General features: G+C 30.9%; 3 protein-coding genes and 1 long non-coding RNA gene across 5 annotated transcripts; 1 reads left to right on the forward strand and 3 right to left on the reverse strand.

Annotated features, from left to right (window-relative positions):
• Nucleotides 1-5,022: 5,022 nt before the first annotated feature.
• LOC133830525 (protein PHYTOCHROME KINASE SUBSTRATE 3-like) lies at nt 5,023-7,145 on the reverse strand. Its single transcript, XM_062260513.1, has one exon. The coding sequence runs from the start codon at nt 6,794-6,796 to the stop codon at nt 5,279-5,281; it is 1,518 nt and encodes a 505-aa protein (XP_062116497.1). The 5' UTR covers nt 6,797-7,145; the 3' UTR covers nt 5,023-5,278.
• A 4,095-nt stretch (nt 7,146-11,240) lies between these two features.
• LOC133830526 (probable methyltransferase PMT2) lies at nt 11,241-16,068 on the reverse strand. Of its 2 annotated transcripts, none has more exons than XM_062260514.1 (7): nt 15,649-16,068; nt 14,235-14,880; nt 13,772-13,982; nt 13,324-13,612; nt 12,806-13,195; nt 12,184-12,261; nt 11,241-11,862 (listed from the first exon to the last, which is right to left on the reverse strand). In XM_062260514.1, exons 2-7 carry the CDS (start codon nt 14,871-14,873, stop codon nt 11,625-11,627), a joined length of 1,845 nt encoding a protein of 614 aa, XP_062116498.1. In that variant the 5' UTR covers nt 14,874-14,880; nt 15,649-16,068; the 3' UTR covers nt 11,241-11,624. The 2 variants fall into 2 exon arrangements, with proteins under 2 accessions (XP_062116498.1, XP_062116499.1); XM_062260515.1 differs by having other exon boundaries at nt 11,241-11,859; nt 15,649-16,066.
• Nucleotides 12,203-13,003, forward strand: LOC133830527 (uncharacterized). The gene is made up of 3 exons (XR_009892098.1): nt 12,203-12,354; nt 12,440-12,613; nt 12,867-13,003. It is a non-coding gene; the product is annotated as an uncharacterized LOC133830527 (long non-coding RNA).
• Nucleotides 16,069-16,472: 404 nt separating the features above from the next.
• LOC133832263 (uncharacterized) lies at nt 16,473-17,836 on the reverse strand. The gene is made up of 4 exons (XM_062262632.1): nt 17,449-17,836; nt 16,984-17,214; nt 16,883-16,906; nt 16,473-16,753 (listed from the first exon to the last, which is right to left on the reverse strand). The coding sequence occupies exons 1-4, from the start codon at nt 17,834-17,836 to the stop codon at nt 16,473-16,475; spliced, it is 924 nt and encodes a 307-aa protein (XP_062118616.1).
• Nucleotides 17,837-19,529: the final 1,693 nt, after the last annotated feature.

Raw genomic sequence — 19,529 nt, forward strand, 5'->3', positions numbered from 1 at the left:
CAAAATCATAATCATGATCATTAGCAATAGAATAAGGAAACTGGTACTTAATAGGTTGAGTAGATATTTTGAGACAGATCATAATCATGCCTTAGCTTTATTCCGCAATAAAAATCATTTTTGTTTATAGACATAATAGAAAATTTACATAGTTTGCTAATTAGGAGCAAACAATGCTCATGAAGAAGGCGAGAATGAAAAACTCACAATTGGCAATATCATATAAAGATTTAGGGAGTTTGGAGAATGTAAGTAATAAAACAATTTGTACGAGGGGAGAGAAATATGCAACTTGGGATTGTGATATATATACATTAATTTATATGTATATACGTCTATGGCCATGACTTATGACCATGCATGAGTTATTCTACAAGTATGAGAAAGATGATTAATATTAAGAAATTTCTTTTGGATATATATATATATATTTATATAGACTAATTAATATATTACTTGCAAAGTGGAGGGTAAAGTTTTTTGGGGAACTTTATTTTAGTATTTCCATAATATTAATGAAACCAATAAGTAGTTTTTTAAGTTATCTAGTAAATTATCAATAAAAATTGAGCACTATATATATGTCGAATACCAAATTAATCCAAAAAAAAAAAAATTAATCTATCTTTCCTAAAATACTAGAGAGAAATGCCAAAAGAGACTCTGAAATTTTGCTTTATACGAAATGTAGGGGATTTTTTTATTTTTTCACTAATAGATTATTTTGATTATTTTTATTTTTAAATAGAGCGCATGCATAGAGAGAAAATTTTGGTTAGATTAACCATTGTATTATGTCCTGAATTCAGTCCCCTTTGCAATATAAGGGGTTAGAAGTGATTATTTGCTTTATTTTCTTTTCTTTTTTTAAGGATATTATTTACTGTCTTTATACTTGTATTTACTTGATTATTAATTATTCTATACACTTTTCATTTTTTCTATTTGTAATTTTTTTCAAACAATATTTGTTTATTTGATTTAGAATTAAAAATTTTAAAGAGGAGCGCTACCGACATCTTTCTTGCAAATTTTTTTAAAAATTCCGAATATATAGTTTACACTGCTGAAAATAGAATTATTGACATTTCGGTTTACCATGCATGTTTGAAAAAATATAAACTTATTTTTAGCAATATAAATTACTCGAAATTTTTTAAAAATGTATTATAATAAGGTATAATAACTATAGCGAACACTGCTATAAAAAAAAATAAAGAAAAATATTCGGACATGTATTTTTTAAGGTTGAGATTGACTAAAAAGGGTAAAATATAGAAAATTGACCGGAGCACTGCTCAAATTTAAATGACTAAATAAGACAGTGACATAATTAGTCTCGTTTTCTATTTATTAATTGGACTATATCAGTGTAAGGATGGTAACATAGTAGGATATAGGTAAGACATGTCTATTATCCGATGCTACTCTATAAGAAAAATATATATTCATACTTTTACTCTACTCTATTAAATTTTAAAATTTTAAAAAAATTAATATAATCATAATTATCAAAATATAAATATATAATTTTTAAAGTGGAAACTCCTATTTAAATAAATTATTATCAAACTCTTTTAAATTCAAATATAACAAGTTGCTGAAAAAGATATGATAATATTAGCATACATGGTTATACATGTTTTAACTTATCCTATTAAATTTATTTTGTATATTTAAAAGTATTATATTTTAAATATACTAATATAATAATTGATTTTAAAAATTAAATTACTTTGAATATATTTTCTAAAATAAATTTGAAATATTATTTTACTATAACTTTATCGTCAAATATTTCTATATATATATATATATATATATTTCAATTTTTGATATATCTATATGTATTTCGTTCAAATACTTTAAATTAAATCTTTTAGGTAAATATATAAAATCATTATGAATTTATTATTATAAGCTAAATAAATAAATATTTAGCTTACAAATATTTAGCTAAATAAATATTTATGATTATAATATTTATTATTATAATCATAATGTATTTGATTGTGTCAACATTATATTTTATTTTTAATTAGTTGCTAAATAAATTTATTGATAAACTATTATTTATAAGCTTACAAATAATTTTGATCTAAATTTTTTAAATAAATAGTTTTTAGCTTTTCATTTTTCCAAATTTCGCTTATATATATATATAAAAATATATATATTATACATAGAGCAGTTCAGTTTAGCAGAAGTTCAATTACCTTCTTTCTGTTGGAGTGAAAGAGATAGAAGAGACCGCCATGGGATCCACCTGGGTTGTAAGATAGTTACGGAATTGATTGTCACCACCCAACTTGCATATGCATATATATATATATATATATGTATGAATTTTACCTGTCATATCATGAATATAAAAACTCCTATTAAAATTCTTACAAATAATTCATTAAATATATATATATTTATATGCGACACTGTAGTAAATGAATGTCATCCAGTTTCATGGAAATATTACCATCAAGCATCTATTTTTTTTAATCGTAATTATGGCGTTCGTATAGGTGCAAGTTATAATAGTACGTTTACGTGTAACACGTGTTTCTTTGATTTTGAAGTTGTATTATTAAATCTTGTGGGAATGGTAAGTTGGTTTTCCTTTAAATTTTTATTTGCTAACAGTCCCATTTGACAATATACTTATAAGTTACATACATATGTAGATATATTTATTTAAATTTATATAAAACACTGTATATACCGTCGCTAAAGTTTAAGCTAATCAGGATATATGTATATATATAGACACACACTGACACGCATGGCCACGGATCCAACTGAATGTTTCTAGCATTGAGTGCTTAACATAATATACATAATTAATTATGTAAGCTTATGACCAAGACTAAACAGCTAATAATACACACGGAGATGATCTCATCAAAACAAAAACAGGAATTAACATAATTAATATGCTACTATATATAGAATAGAACCTAGCTAGCTAGAAAGGCATGATATGAATATGATATGATTTTTTTCTTCTTAATTTGTGATCAATTCATCTCTACTTATGAAAAATAAAAATAAAAATTGCGAAGAGGCACTAATTGCCCAACGGCCAACACTGCTGTAAGGTCAAATAGTACGTGATTTTCATTGGTGATTAAATTTAATTGTGTTGATATTTTAAATTATAATATATATAAAAAATTTCATTTTCAGTTCAACCATTTATATTATGCCAATTCAGATGGCGTTGGACACAATCTTATAACTTCCACTAATTTAAAAAAAAAAAAAAAAAATTGGTTTCAATTGAACATAATGTGTCATTTAGACAATGGGTCGTGTCATTAGTTCAAATGATGTCACAAATTTTTTTTTGCACAAATCAATAATAAAAGCCTGTGTTGCTATTGGTCCTCATAGTGAGTAAGAGTATTACAAAAAAAATGATAAACAGCGTCGTGAATATCCTATATATCAATTAATTCAAGTCAATTAGATTAAATTTAAATTTAAATATGTAAGAGCTGATTCTAAATTGTATTAATATAGCGATATGCCTTCATTCATTTAAGGTTGTTGAACACCCTGGGGTGCCTTGTAGCAATGCTGTAAAATAAATACTACATTATTTGTTTTTTTAGCTGTTAAATATATATATATATATATATTTAACCTCTGGGAGTAAGACACATATTAATATCTTAATTATATTTGGTTAGAATACAATGGACCTTTTGAATTGTCTTAATCTAATCAATTGGATACCAATTAAATCAGAGAACAAATTTGAATCCAACTAATAAAATTTGCTAGGAATGAAAATTAAATCATAAACTTCATATATTATTCTAACTAAAAAGTATATTTAATCTCAAAAAAATTATATATTTTTTAAAAAATTAAGATTGTAATCACGATATAGTGATGTTTGATGAATATCAGGATTAATTCCCCAAAATCTTATTGCAAGAGAGGCCATGTATATATATATATATGTGTGTGTGTGTGTGTTCCTTTTATTATAAGAACTTACGACTTAATAATCCACATAGGAAGGTTTAGTCATGTTTTTTAGAATAAAAGACATGGAACTACAAGCCAAAGGAAGGCTCTAGAGATACGTAACTTCATATAGGTGAGGCAAACGTGGGTTTTCAACTGGACCAAAATTAAGAACTGAGTACGTATAGAATATTCCAAAACATGAAAGGTCATTAAGTTGTAAATCAAGAGAACATAAACCAAATCAAAGCCAAAAATAAAAGTAGTAGTCTGGGTCAAAAAAACTTATACGCCAAAGTTAGACAATTGATATTGGTGGTAGGGATCATCGTCGAAAAAAATTTGTGGTTCAACTTATCATAAGTCCTTATTATTTGATATCCCCCCTAAGACCAAATGTCCATACAAATCAGAATCTCACTTTTTATGTTTTTCTGCTGTTTTGCCTTTTAATGACACAAAAAGGTGTTGGATATAAAGCTTTGTTACTTCATTTTCATGTACAAACATTATTCAAATATATATATATTGGAAACTTTATTATATGAATGGAATTGGTATATATGCAAATATAAAAGAAAAAGAACTAAACATAAATCGAAACTCTCCAAAAGCACACCTATATTTCTTCCTAATTTTTTTAAAACTAATTATACATAAATTTAAATAAATACATTAATTAATTTCTTTTGAAGAGAAAGACGTCCATTATCAAAAAAAAATCATGTGTTGCAGGTGAACATAACAAACGAAGACAAAAATTAGTACAAAGACGCACACCTAAGTTACTAGTAACATAAATAGCAGGTACATAGGTCACTGAAATAGACCAAAAAGAGCCACCACCGTATTCAGCAAGCAATATTATCTGATACAATCGAATTACAACTACTACCCTTACAAACCCAACCAACAGCAATACTAGAATCACATTCAACAATCTGAATTTGAAATCCCAATTAATATACATTAGTTAATTAATATACCTGCCTACCTACAAAATTCTTCTTGTTCTTTATATATAATTTACAAATATATATGGCATGCCTATAATACAACCAAAAAATATATATTTATATTAACGCATGAAAGATATATTTATTATGAATGAATTGAATCAAACCATACCAATATACACATATTAATATAATTTTTTCAGCTTAATTAAAATATTAACTTATCTAGCTTAAAATTATACATGAAAAACTCACTGCATGCTAATATCATTAATTAATTAATAATAATAATAGCTCGGAAAGGACTATTATCAACCGTTTGATTAATCAATTACCTTGATTTGATTCCTTACTTAATTATTACTACTAACATTTCTGTGCACAGTTTCAGCAACTCTCACCGCCGTGCGACTCTTACACCCCAAAATACCATTATTCTGACGGCTTCTACCTTCCTTGAAGCCGCCGCTGCTACTACTACTCCTTCTTGCCGCTTTATAATACTTTACACCACCTCCAGCCGTGGCTCTACTCTTCGCGGCGGCGGTGAGTTTCTTTTCGTCGTATCCCAAAACGGCTGAGCTCACTTGATCGGCTGCCGCCGCGCTAGCCGAAACCACGCTCCACTCAATGCTGGCCTCACTAGGTTCGTAACTGGAATAGTACTGGCTCTGGTTGTTGTTGGTGGTGGTGGTGGTGTAATTAGGTGTCGTATGCAGAGACATGTTGTCGTTTGTCCCTAATCGTTGTCTACTAGCTGGCTTTAACAGTAGTACAGACGGCGGCGGCGGCGGCGGCGGCGTTAGAGTTTCCAATGGCGGTGATCGGCTAGCGGCGGTTATGTTCTCGATCTCGAAAAGATCAGAGCTGGCATCACTGTCCAAATTATAACTGCTGTCTTCAATATTGTACACTGACGAAATGTGCTTATTATTGTGGTGGTGGTGGTTGCCTGGTTTGACCGGAATAGCGTCCCATGTTAAGACAGAGAGCTTTCTCTCCAGGTTGGTCGCCACGTCATCATCATCGTGAGCTCTTCCTTTGGAAGTTGTCGTTTTGGACCCAAACACCTCCAACGACACCCGGTTTGGCTCTTCTCCTTCTGGATCGAGAATGACCTTATTATTAGTATTTTCTTTATCATTATTGCTACTCAGAATTGGAAAAGCAAATTGATCTTCTGATCTTTTTGATGATCTTTCAACAGCAGTAGTAGTACCACCATCATGATTGTAGTCATGGTGATCTGATTTGGATGCCGCTACTTCTCTAATACTGCCGAGCTCTTTATGATGATCATCATGATGATTATAATGATCACGATCAAGATCATGATGGTGATCAACATAAACAGATTTCTCGCCTGAACAAGATCCAATGCAGCTGAGAGTGGCGAAAATGCTCTTCCCATAGTCATTGATTCTCTTCGTCTTCTTCTTCTTCTTCTTCTCATTGTTGTTGTTGTGATGACGAGATGAGTTTCTTAATAAGAAAGCAGTTGATCTACTAGTCCAAGTACTCGCCTCCGAATAGGCACTCGGAGTTGCTGGTGCTAATGCTACTCCCGGTCTTTCGCCGCCGTATTGATGATGATGGTGATTCTCTCTCGTGATTGACGACGACGATGATCGACGGCTTTTAATATTGAGATTACTATTACTAGTTTTAGCGTCCTCGAGTGGCGTATTGAAGTATCTTTCGGCACCAAACACGCAGATTTCTCCTTCTTCTTGGCGATGATCAGTAGTGCTGCTACTCTTCCTGTTCTTGTTCATCATACTTTTTTGAACTAAGCTTTCTTCCCTCAGATAAGAAAAAGAGGCGTCTCGGAAATTATTATCATCGTGGGAATATTCAGCTCCCACCTCCATGTTTTTGGAAAATTTTAAATCTGTGAAAAATCTCTCTCTAAAAAAAATATGTACAAAGTATATGGTGAAAAGTACTTGTAATATATATATATATATATATATATATGCTTGCTAGCAGAGAAATTTATGAATCGTGTTTAGAACAAGATAAGCTTTATTGCATATGAAAGGTGGACTTACTTTATTACAGCATATTATTTATGTGTGGTTGAGAGAGGTTTGTGGAAAAATATAGTAATAAGATGATCATGATGATCACCATCATCAATCATCATGGTGATGAAGCTGATATGACCATGATCAGCTGATATATGATAGAATTAAAGGACAAGGAAGCTTGAGAATGGAAATTGAGAGAATATGTTCAGAACTAATCTTTCTCTATAAGTAGGTTTTTTATTTTTATTTTTGGATTTAACATGGAACATAGTTTTTTAAAATGGGTCCTACTTTTCTTTCCAACTTTAATATGCAATAATGCGATCCCTTTTCCTCAATGGATGAATGTGGATTGTATACTTTTAATTTTGTCACTTACTACTGTAAAGATGGAAAACAGGAGAGAAAATGAAAAATAAAAAACAGAGTGAATGAATTTATATTGTATAAATACAGCTAATATAATATATGTAATAAGGTGTGTTAATATGGGTTTTTTTATTTAAAATTAGGGTTGATGTGAAATTCTTTTTTTAAATGGTGATTTTTATATATCATCTTTTTCCTCAATTCTGTATTGCGGCTCCCATACATTTATATTATGTTATTAAATTATTATAAATCTTTTTACTAATACATCATTTTTTATATTTAATACAATAATTTAAATTATCCCCCCTAGTGAAAGAAATTTATACGTCCACCACTTATATTCTAAATCAAATATATTGATATATTTATGGGTATGTAATAGCAATTTTAATACGGGTGCATCAGTCTGTAAATATACATGCAAATCAAATTTTATTTTGGGTGCATATGATATATCAATCCATGAGCAATGAGCATGAGTATAGCAAGAAAGTTAAGTGGGCATAAAGAAGTAAAATTTGACAAACATATAATGTGTTAATGGCACTTTTTGTAGTCTCTTGTGCATTCTAATTCACGTACTGATGCATGTCATGTATAATTATATAAAAGAATTATAATTATAAATTATTAGTCATATCATGTGTTGAAATATAGAAAATGTAAAAGACGAAAGAAAGAAAAATGTATTTTATAGCAGTTTTAGGAACCAAGTTAGAAATTAACTTGACACCAAATAACTTTAATTATATCAAGTTATTTGGTATCCATCCAACTACAAATTTGAGTTGAAGTAATTAAAATTAGTCATTGTATTATATAATAAAACAATATATATATATAAATACGAAATTCTTAAACAGCACATCAAAAATCCTCTTAAAATTTCGAAAATCAACTAAATTAGCGCACATAGTTCCATTAAAGAACAAATGCACCACAGTACCATTAACTATAAATTGGTAGTTTCCCTCATCCTCCCTTCCAAAAAAAATAAAAGGTGGCAGTTGTGTATTACTCATATATAGAGAATTATTTGCTGATTGTTTATGGACATTATTAATGTGACAAGTGGGGGGTTGTGAGTTGGCAACCAATAATATGTTGCTAATGGATATGGTCTTAATTTTTTAACTACATCAAACTAAGACCAATAACAATTCTGATGGTGCCTAAGTTTGATATTTGAGTGAACTGCTTTCCTTCTCTTCTATTTTCAAGGTCTGCGTATGATTGACGAGAAACCCTCCATTATTAAATTAATTTATGAGTTATTGGTGGAAATATATATATTTTTTAGAATCCTTTTTGTATTTAGCCTTGATTGATATATAATTCTTTGCAAAATGTAATTTGTTTAGAATCTAATTAGAGTATATGAAATTTTCAATTGATTGTCTGGAATTCTAGAGAGAGATATTTTGTAAAATATTATCAAAACTAATCTAAAGTACAGAATTTCTTTTAAGAAAAGGAAATCATTTTGTCAAGGTCGCTTAAGAAAAAAATTAGAGGACAATATTATGAATATATATTAGATATATTTAAAAAGGAGCATCTAGGACTAGAAACAAATAAGGGTAGAACCAACCAAGTGTTCTTATTTCTTTATTTTTGTTAATTCATTTTCCAATTGAAAGTGACTAGTACTGGTTTATTATTATTATTGCTTTTGCCACATTTGTAAGGTCAAGTATTTCGGCGGGCACAATTCAAATATAACATTCCATTTTATACATTCAAAACTTACAGCCAAATTTTGCCTATATATATCTATGGAACTTCTCGAGTATAACTACCTATAGATGGGTACTAACAATTATGATAATTTGATAACATAATGACTTAGTATAGTAAGTCACTAACAAGTAAATATTTTTTTTCCTACATTAATTTCGAATTTAGTAATTTTTTTTTCCCATAATTAATGTTGTGTCAAATCAATGAGTGACACTAGCTATATTTAAAAATTGACATATATTTGAAAAAATGAAAAGTTTATAATATTATATTTTCATAATAAATACACTTTTTTCCATCAGTTAAACCTTCCAAAAATTTGAAAAATCAAAATTTATTTTTAGAAATATTAATTAACAACTATAAATATGAACTATTGATCTTAATTCAATGGTTAATATTAAAGTAACTATCCATGGGTAGTAACTATTAAGAGTCCACCCATATATCTATATATATATATATTTATATATATATATATATATAGAGGGAGAATTCTCTTACAGCGCTTCACTTTAAACCCTACCGGTAGGGCTCTCAGTGTTTACAACCTGTTAACAGTTTTCGGCGTGATTTTTTTTTATGACTGTGTATATTGTAGCTATTTAGAGCATCCTGCAGATTTTCATAAAATTCCGAATAGTTTACAGTACCGAAAACTAGGTTCAAACATGTTGTTGCACGCATGACTAATTTTTTTTATGCGCGTGGAAAACATGTTTGAACCTAGTTTTCGGTACTGTAAACTATTTGGAATTTTCTGAAAATTTGCAGCATACTCTAAATAGCTACAATATACACGGTCATAAAAAAATTTGCGCCGAAAACTGTTCACGGGTCGAGAAACACTGAGAGCCCTACCAGTAGGGCTTAAAGTGAAGCCCCTATAAAAGAATTGTCATATATATATAGAGAGAGAGGGGGGAATTCTCTTATAGGGGCTTCACTTTAAGCCCTACCGATAGGGCTCTCAGTGTTTACAACCCGTGAACAGTTTTCGGCGTGATTTTTTTTATGACCGTGTATATTGTAGCTATATAGAGAATCATGCAGATTTTCAGAAAATTCCGAATAGTTTACAGTACCGAAAACTAGGTTCAAACATGTTGTTTTCCACGCGCATAAAAAAAATTAGTCACACGTGCAACAACATGTTTGAACCTAGTTTTCGATACTGTAAACTATTCGGAATTTTCTGAAAATCTGCAGGATGCTCTAAATAGCTACAATATACACGGTCATAAAAAAAATCGCTCCGAAAACTGTTCAAGGATTGAGAACACTGAGAGCCCTACCGGTAGGACTTAAAGTGATGTCCTTATAAAAGAATTGTGCTAATATATATATATATATATATATGAGAGTTCTCATATAGAGGCTTCATTTTAAGCCCTACCGGTAGGGCTCTCAGTGTTTCTCGACCCATGAACAGTTTTCGGCGCGAATTTTTTTTATGACCGTATATATTGTAGCTATTTAGAGCTTCCTGCAAAGTTTCAGAATATTCCGAATAGTTAACAGCACCGAAAACTAGGTTCAAACATGTTTTCCACGCGCGTAAAAAAAAATAGTCAAGCGTGCAACAACATATTTGAACCTAGTTTTCGGTGTTGTAAACTATTTGGAATTTTCTGAAAATTTGCAGGATGCTCTAAATAGCTACAATATACACAGTCATAAAAAAAGTCGCGCCGAAAACTATTCGCGGGTCGAAAACACTGAGAGCCTCACCGGTAAGGCTTGTGAAGCCCTACATGAGAATTCTCCAATATATTTATATTACATCCAAATAATAATTTAAAAGTAACAAGTATCATTTTTTATTTTTCTGAAAGAAATTAACCACTATTATATAAACTTTCTGGCCATCATTCAAATTATTTATTTCATTTCGATCCATACAACGTTTTCACATTATTAAGTTTACTAAATTTTCTCAACAAAACTACATGTAAGGCACAGATTTATTTTATATTTTATTTCTTTTCTCACTTTTCTTAAAAAAAAAAAAAACAGAGCTAACCATAGGCTTTGTTATCAGCTTTGTCATACTCATGTACCATTTCTCTATTTAATTAACATAAATGCAAAAGGAATGTAGGACTAAGAATATGGCCAATAACGAAATAAAATGTCGGCAAACATTTATTAAGTTTGAGAATGAGAATGTTAGTTAGACAAATAAAGCCAAAATTTATTATTATTTTTAACATTCTAGCTTTCTTTCTCTATAATCAATCTTTCGAGATCAATACAAATGTGAGAGTTTGGTGATATATTATAGTAAATAATTTTAGATGTTAGTAACTTAGTACGGAAAAGGGAAAAAAACAGAGTACTCTTCTAAGACTTTAAAGCCGACACCAATGTTACAAGGCTCTAAAGTAACTGATATAAATAATCTATATTTACCAGAGAAACATAGGAAATTGTCGGGAAAAAAAAATGCAGCAAAAAACCACGTCCCTCGGCTTCTGACCAGCCTGGACGCCAACTCGAGATAATACCAGTTTCCTGCTGATGTTTTGCCGAGATATAACTTGTTTTTATTTTCTTTTCACTGTGAAGATGTTGTATTGTTTTCACCTGCAACCCAGTACCTCTTGACAGCAATCAATATCTTCTCCGAAACAAGTGGACCATCCTCATGATCCACCATTTTGGTATTCCACCTCATTCCTCTCACAATCTTCCTCAGCTTGAATAGAACATCCTCTTGGTCACGGAATATTACCGCCCCTTCAGGCCGCAGGATTCGATCCATTTCTAAAAGTATGTCAACGGGATCACACCTGCTTTGTTCGGCCTTTTATGTCAGCACAAAAAGATGAAGTGGTTTTGGCCAACAACTAATGACATTCATATGCAAGATAGATAAATCTAATATGGATGAAAGTTATCATTATGATCAGTGACAGATGGCAAAGTTACTTATATCCTCTAGATAGTCCCCACTAATTGGTGCTATCTCAATCTCAAATTTGTGGTAAATGAGCATTGAGAAAAGTCAAATCCTAACAAAAAATTTAGGTTCAAACTCATAGGTGAACTTGAAATGAATGATGCCTTAAATATCAAAACAGAGTGAGATGCATAGTCAAATAAAAGAGACTCACTTGTTCTTGTATAAGCTGAAGACACCACTTGCATGAATAAGGTCATATGTCCTCGGATATGTGGAAAAAGCTTCACACCTGGTGGAAAATAATATTATTCTCAGAACACCATCTTTAATATTAACGGAGCAAAATTTACAGATTCAAACATCAGCATGTGATGACTAAACGGTATTTTACTATTCTGAAACTATTCTCTTTGTACTCAGAAATTATTAAGAAGAAGCAAGCAGAACTGGTATTTCTAATTTTACAGGAAGAACTCTCACTAAGCAGCTGTGAGAAGCACATATCGCTATGCCTACACCTAAGCAATCTAAAATCACGCAGAGGCAAAAGATGGGCAACTTCTAAATAAGATAAGCTGAGATAACACTATATCAGGATAGTGGAGTCGAAGATCAACAAAACAAGTACGGCCTTTTCACAGGTACATGCATTTTCTTAGCAGCAAAGACATACGTGTTAATGGCTATAATTACTTTAAAATAAAGTTGTCTAGTGTAATAGTAAAGGGTCATTGAGAAATCGAACAAATATTTAGCATGATTAATCTAAACTCTCATTCCTGGACAAACATGAAAATTAATCCAAGCGGAAAACATGTTGTTCTGGAAATTACCAGTCATGGTATATGCCAATCAATCCACGCTCATAAATAACACCAAGAGTATCTTTCTCAGCTATTGTAGGCATGACATTCATGACCCAGAGTCTAGGAGATTCAAGAGCGGCAGCAAAACTTCCCAGACCAGCATTCATGTCCATGATGTTGCGATATCTGCCAGAATCAATAAGCTTGTTGATTCTCTTATAAGCATTAACATGCTTCTTCCATGATCGAATGTCCTCCTGGTACGTCTCAGCAGATACTCCAGGTATTGATCCCCTAGATATTCTAAATGGTACAGCCTCAAGTCTCTCAGAAAATTGTAGCCATTCCCCACCGGCAACTTTATCTGGTTCACTTACCCCAGGATAAGGTGTTACACATGCCTCCATCTTCTTGTTCCTACAAAAAGGGCAGACGATAAATACTCTATAACGAGAACAAAAGCTGCTACAATGTTTGTTTGTTTTTAATCATAAATGTTTCACCTTCTGCACTTAAACAAGTTAGAATTTTAACAATTGGCGTACCAGACACTATCATCTTTATTGGTTTCACACATAATAGCTTGAGTAGCTTGATTACGGCAACTGTCATAGTTTTTTCTTTTCCTCCATATTGCAATTTCACCGCTCTCATGTTTCTTTTCCCAGCATAGAAGCTTGGCATACTCTTCAATCTTTCTCTGTTCCTCTTCAAGGTCTTGTTCAGGTCTTTCCCATGATTTGAAACTTTTCTGCCAGTTGATCGGAGGACCAGACAGAATCCAATAACCACCAGGTCTAAGAACTCTATCTACTTCCATCATGTACATGCCACCTATAGATAGACTTCAAATGATGATATTGTGCATGATATCTTAATAATACTACAAATTGTTCTCAATTATTAAGAACCTAAAATAATAAAATAAAATAAAAAAGAAGAAGAAGATAAATTTAAGATAAAATAGTTCATCATCTCATTCATTCTCCTCACCATTTGCACCCCATGGAATCAGACACCGAGAACAGTGGGCCATGTCAAAGGCGTTAGAAGGATATGGCAACTTTATAGTTCCGAGAACACCAATCACTGCTGGTACACCTCTTTCCAGTGCAAACTGTACTTGTGCTTCATGAGAGTCTCTTGGTGCAAATGACATGGCTATAACGTTCTTTTTTAACAGGTATGCACCCCAACTGGCAACCTATACAGCTTCCCAAGTCAATAAAACAACTAAACACATATATATATAAATACATACATGTACTGTGCGGCCAAAAAGGCTAAATAAAAGTTATTAAACATAAGGACAATACAAAAATATGGCCCTATAAAAAAAAATAATGTCAAACACATTCTAAACAAAACTTGAAACCATACTCCAATAAAAGGGAAAGAAAAAAAAAAGGATAGCATATCAAAGAAAAATAAAAACAGTATATAGTTTTCAACTTACCCCACAGCCAGTATCCAATGCAGTTCTCACCATGCCACTGTCCAACGGGACTACAGTTGCAAGTTCACTGATATAGGCATCTGCTCCCTCGGGAAACTGCGTACCCCCACCAGGGAACCTAAACACATTTCCCTCATATTGAATCCAGTTCTGAACAGCCTTCTCAACAGTCAAGCTTTTATAAGGTGCATTAGCAAAGGGCACATAATCGCGACTTTTTGGCCAAGGAAAAGGCGTCACATATCCAACAGGTGCTGGAACAAGACAGTGCAATTTCTCTTCTGCAGGCGGGCAATGTCTTTCCCTGTAAGTCATATTTTCTCGGGGGAACTTCATGGCTCGATTTTGATCATGACAAGGAGTATAGTCGATGTATTCGTCGCTGCACGGTTTAAAATCGCTGATTTCTTTAGAATCATCCATCCCAATACCATTACCATGATGAGTCTCATAGTTCAGATTTGAAAGAATGCTGCAATCTGTTTGTCTATTAACCAAATTAGCAATGCTATCTCCCTTTCCGAAACCACTTCGCTGCCAGGCACCCAATATGTAGAAGAAGCAACATACACCAGCTATAATGAAAAGGGACATGGGACTTCGGGTTCTATTTTCTCCTGAGTTCCCTTTCTTTGCCATGACTTGCCTGATTTTTTTGGTAGACAAATTATAGTTTATACTTTATCATTAAATCTCTTTTTTTTTTTTCATATTCATAAATACTCTTATAAACTGATCAAGTCAAAATGAAAAAACACAAAATCAGTTCTACTCTTTGATTGAGTAGTAATCAAAGGTCAAATCCCACAATTATAAGTTTTTTTTTTTTGTATATAATTGTAATATATATTGCCCATGGGAAGAGAAAGTTTTATTTTCTAATACATACAAGACAAAGAAAATGTCAATTCAAAGAGATTTGGGTCAAATGTAGAGCTTTAAAATCCCAGAGATAATAATATATACTAGAATTGAATTATTTCCAAGATTTTAGAATTTCAAATTAAAATGGTTGCCAAAAATATTTAAAAGACAACCATATTATGTGTTAAACATTTTGAAAAGATTATTGTAACAAAATATGGGGAAAATAATATGATAAAAATAAATAATTGAAAAAAAAAATCATTACACCGAATTCCGTGAAACTTTCAGCTAAGCCCGACAAATGTAACCATTTAATTCTGTGAATCCCACATTTCCCCTAAAAAAATATATACATTCGTACAGTTTAAAGATCCAATCTATTGATTGAGTAAAAATTAAACAGAAATCAGAAACAACATATATTAATCTAATTCAGGAAAGAAGCAAAACAAACAATCAAGAATAGAGCACAGCAGAAAATTCCGAGAAGAATAAAAATACAGATCTGAAAAATTAAATTAATCCCCCAAGAAAAAAGAAAACGAACCTTTAGAATGAGTGACCGCAAATGAAGAATCGTATTGGGAAGAATCACAGTCAGAAAAAATAACTCAATGTATCTTCTTCATCATTAAGAAAAGGGTTATCGAAAATTTTTCATTTTAATTAATTGAAGTTGTTGGAAAGAAAAAACAATATGCGTTAAGACGAAAAATGATGAAGAATGAAACTGCATAAAAGGGTAAGGGTGTTGTTTTTAATAATAATAATAACAATGTAATGAGTGATATTATTTGGTGTAGATTTTGTTGAATAAATAACAGTAATAACAATAATGATGTTAAAACGTGGTACGGAGAGTCCGAGAAAACAGAGACATCTTCATCATCCATGTCTGTCCTGTCTTCAATCTCTCTCACGCACGCACTGCTTCAACTCTTTTAGTTTGTTGTCATCCCTTGTTCTTAACGCACTTTTTCTACCCATTCCCATTTTGCCACCACACTTCTATTATTATTTTTTATGCATTCATTGACATTTCCAAACACTTATTTTTTTTTTTTTGGTCTACTTTTATTTTTGGACACTAGAAGAGAAATAAAAATTTGAGCTTTTAAATTAGTATTTGGATTTATGTTTTAAAAGAGCTTTTTTTTTACCATTAAAGAACTTTTGAAAGTAGTTGGTAAGTATAATATAAAAACTCTTACAAAATAATATATGTTAATTTTGTCCTTAAAAATAATAATAATAATTTTTTTTTTGCAATTATAAAAAATAAAAAAATAATAATATAAGCAAAATTAACCATGTGCACAAAAATAAATCTTTAATTATTACATAATTATAAACAAAAATTAATACTCATGTTTATTTAAGCATGAGTTCAGCTGCGATTTTATCACGAATAACTCCTATTTTACTCTCATCTCTTACTAAGTTAATATTTGGGTCATCGTCATTTACAAAATCATCATTTGTTTCATCACAAGATAGGAACTCTATGTCATTAATGGTCTCTCTCCTGATAAAATTATGTAAAGCCATTGAAGCTGTAACAATAGCTACTTGTTTATCAAACTTATAATTTGGCATTCGTTGCAAAAATTTCTCATCGTGCTTTCCATACACCAAAACAACGTTCAATAACACTGCACAATGATGAATGAGCGTGGTTAAATACTTCTTTAGAGCCACTATGTTGACTACCTTGTTGAAATTGAGGAAGATGATATCTTGTCCCTTTATATGGAGCTAAATAACCTTTCATATTTGGATACCTGCATCAACTAAGTAATACTTACCTACAATAAAAAAAATTATCATTTTTAAAAAATTTCAAATCATATTCACAAAAATAATATAAATGATTACAACATACCATTGGGTGGTTTAGGAAAATTAAGATGTGTATTTCTTAATGCTTCAAGAAATATACGAGTATCATGTGCTGTTCCTTTCCAACCCGCCCATACAAATGTGAATAACATATCAAATCCACACACAGCCATAATATTTTGTGTAGGACAACCCTTTCTTCCAATGTATGGTATTTGTTTATCTACTGGAAGTGAAACTCGAACATGTGTTCCGTCTATTGCTCCAATACAATCTTATTAATAACAATTTGATAAAAATTATAAAATCAAAATCTACATAGGGAGTTAATATATATATATATGCATATGGAGATGACGTATTCATACCTTAAAGTATGGCCAATATCTATGATTGTTTCGAATATAATATGGGACTTCATCAAAATTTTCAGGTAGTCTAATTTCATCCAAAGCAAGCATACTCATTTTTTCCAATACATTTAAAAATTGTCTACTAACAGTTTCACCTGAATGCTGAAAATGCTCTTGAATCATTCTATTTCCTGCACCATGTCCTAAAATCATCATAAACATACCAACTGACTCTTCTAGTCTCACACCTTTACTAAATTTTAGTCCATAACTTCTCAATCTATCACACAGTTTACAAAAAACATGTTTTTCCATTTGAAACATCTCATGACATCGTTGACCATTTCCATCCATAATTTCCATCATAAATTTCCAACCAGTGTGAGGTGAATTTCTACATGGTTCCTTAACCAAAAAATTATTATGATAATATACTGATGTTCTTGCAACAACAAGGACAAGTTCGTCAATTTCCATTTCTTCTGCTATGACTTGTTGTATATATTCTTCATTCATGTCTTCTGAATTTGTGTCACTATCCATTCTGTATTTGAAAAAATGTACATATTTTTTATTTATAAGATAAATGAGTGTGATATAATACACTTTAAAAAAGATAAACATGTAAACATATAATATAAAATTGTATTATTTTGGATTATATAAAATAAAAAAGATAATTAAAAAAATTAAAAAAACATATTGTGTCTTTCATAAATATTAAATTCAAGAAACAAAACAAACCACGTTGTTCAAGAAATAAATAAACTACATTGTTCAAGAAATAAACAAACCACAATGTTCGACAAGAAAAAAAAACAAATAAAATCTAACTTAGAAATCGAACTCTTGTTCTTTTAGCCATTCAATTTGATATTTAGGCTCCTTCAAAGCTACAAAAATTTCCCTATTTGCTTTCTTTGTGAACAAGGAAGTACCAACTTTGAAAAGAGGGCTCATTGGTTCACAACCTGGAAGTGTAACTAACTTATCGATAACTTCTTAAACACTACATCCCAGTGGATCGGTACGTATGTATGAACTCCTATTTTTGATCGCCTCACAAATCTCATCAAGTTGTTTGGACAACTTTGATGTTGTAGAATTATTCTTTTTTCCCTTCTTAAATTGCTTTCTATTTGGACCAAGTAATTTAGTCTCTTTTTTCATTGGATCACCCACTCCCTAATGATCACTTTCCTCCAAATTCTCATCAATCTCTATATCATTATGATCCTCGGTGTATAAAGGAGGTAGTGAACCAGAGGTTGGTGCCCAAGCTCTAGCTCCTGTAGCAGTAACATCTCTAAACAACTCATCTAGTTTGAAAGAATGTTCTAAACCTCTCACTCGAAATTTAGCAGCATCCGGATATTTCTGTTGATGATTTATTAATTAGGAAACAAAATATATAGTAAGATTATTAATTATAAAAAAATCATAATTATAAGAGCTTTGTAAAGAAACCTACTTGTAACTTTGCATCCCACCATTCATCTGGAGCATCAATTGTTTGCCTCTGTATGTCCTAACCAAGTCTAGTCTCTCCTCTAAGTAATGAATCCCATAGTTGCCACTCTTTTTTAACATTATCCCAATGATTTTTCATTTGCTTTCGATCATAATTTCTTTTTGTTGCAAGATTAAATTTTTCAATAAAAATTTTCCAACCTAATTTGCTCAAATGTGATCCATTTCTATTACCTGCTCTCACTTGTTCTACAGCTAAATCAATCCATTTCTCATGTGTTGGTGGATCCCAAATTGCTTTTGATTTTCCTTGTGTTACCTCACCCTCACTCGCCATTCTATTTAAAAAAAAGTTTCATATAAGAAATGAAAACTAACAAAACATAATAATATACACACATAATATTTTGTTTTCTCAAAATGGGAGCAATAATTATTAATAATGTGAAATTTAACTAAATAAAATTGAGTACAATAAATTGAAATGTAAAAATTAAAGAAGTATAATAATGGATAGACAATAAATCCAAAAGACATATGCAGATTTAAATGACATATGTAGAAATCGATTCTAATACAATTCATTAATTTATATATATATATATATATGTGTGTGTGTGTGTGTGTGTGTGTGTGTGTGTGTGAAAAAGGTCTATCCTCCATGATAGAGGAGAAAGACAAAAAGATTAATAGAAATACTACTTATCAAGAGTCATTAAGACAACATATTAATCACAGTGGAAGAGAAATTGGATCACTCATGGAT

This window comes from Humulus lupulus, chromosome 4 (genome assembly GCF_963169125.1).
Source record: "Humulus lupulus chromosome 4, drHumLupu1.1, whole genome shotgun sequence".
Classification (NCBI taxonomy): Eukaryota; Viridiplantae; Streptophyta; class Magnoliopsida; order Rosales; family Cannabaceae; genus Humulus; species Humulus lupulus.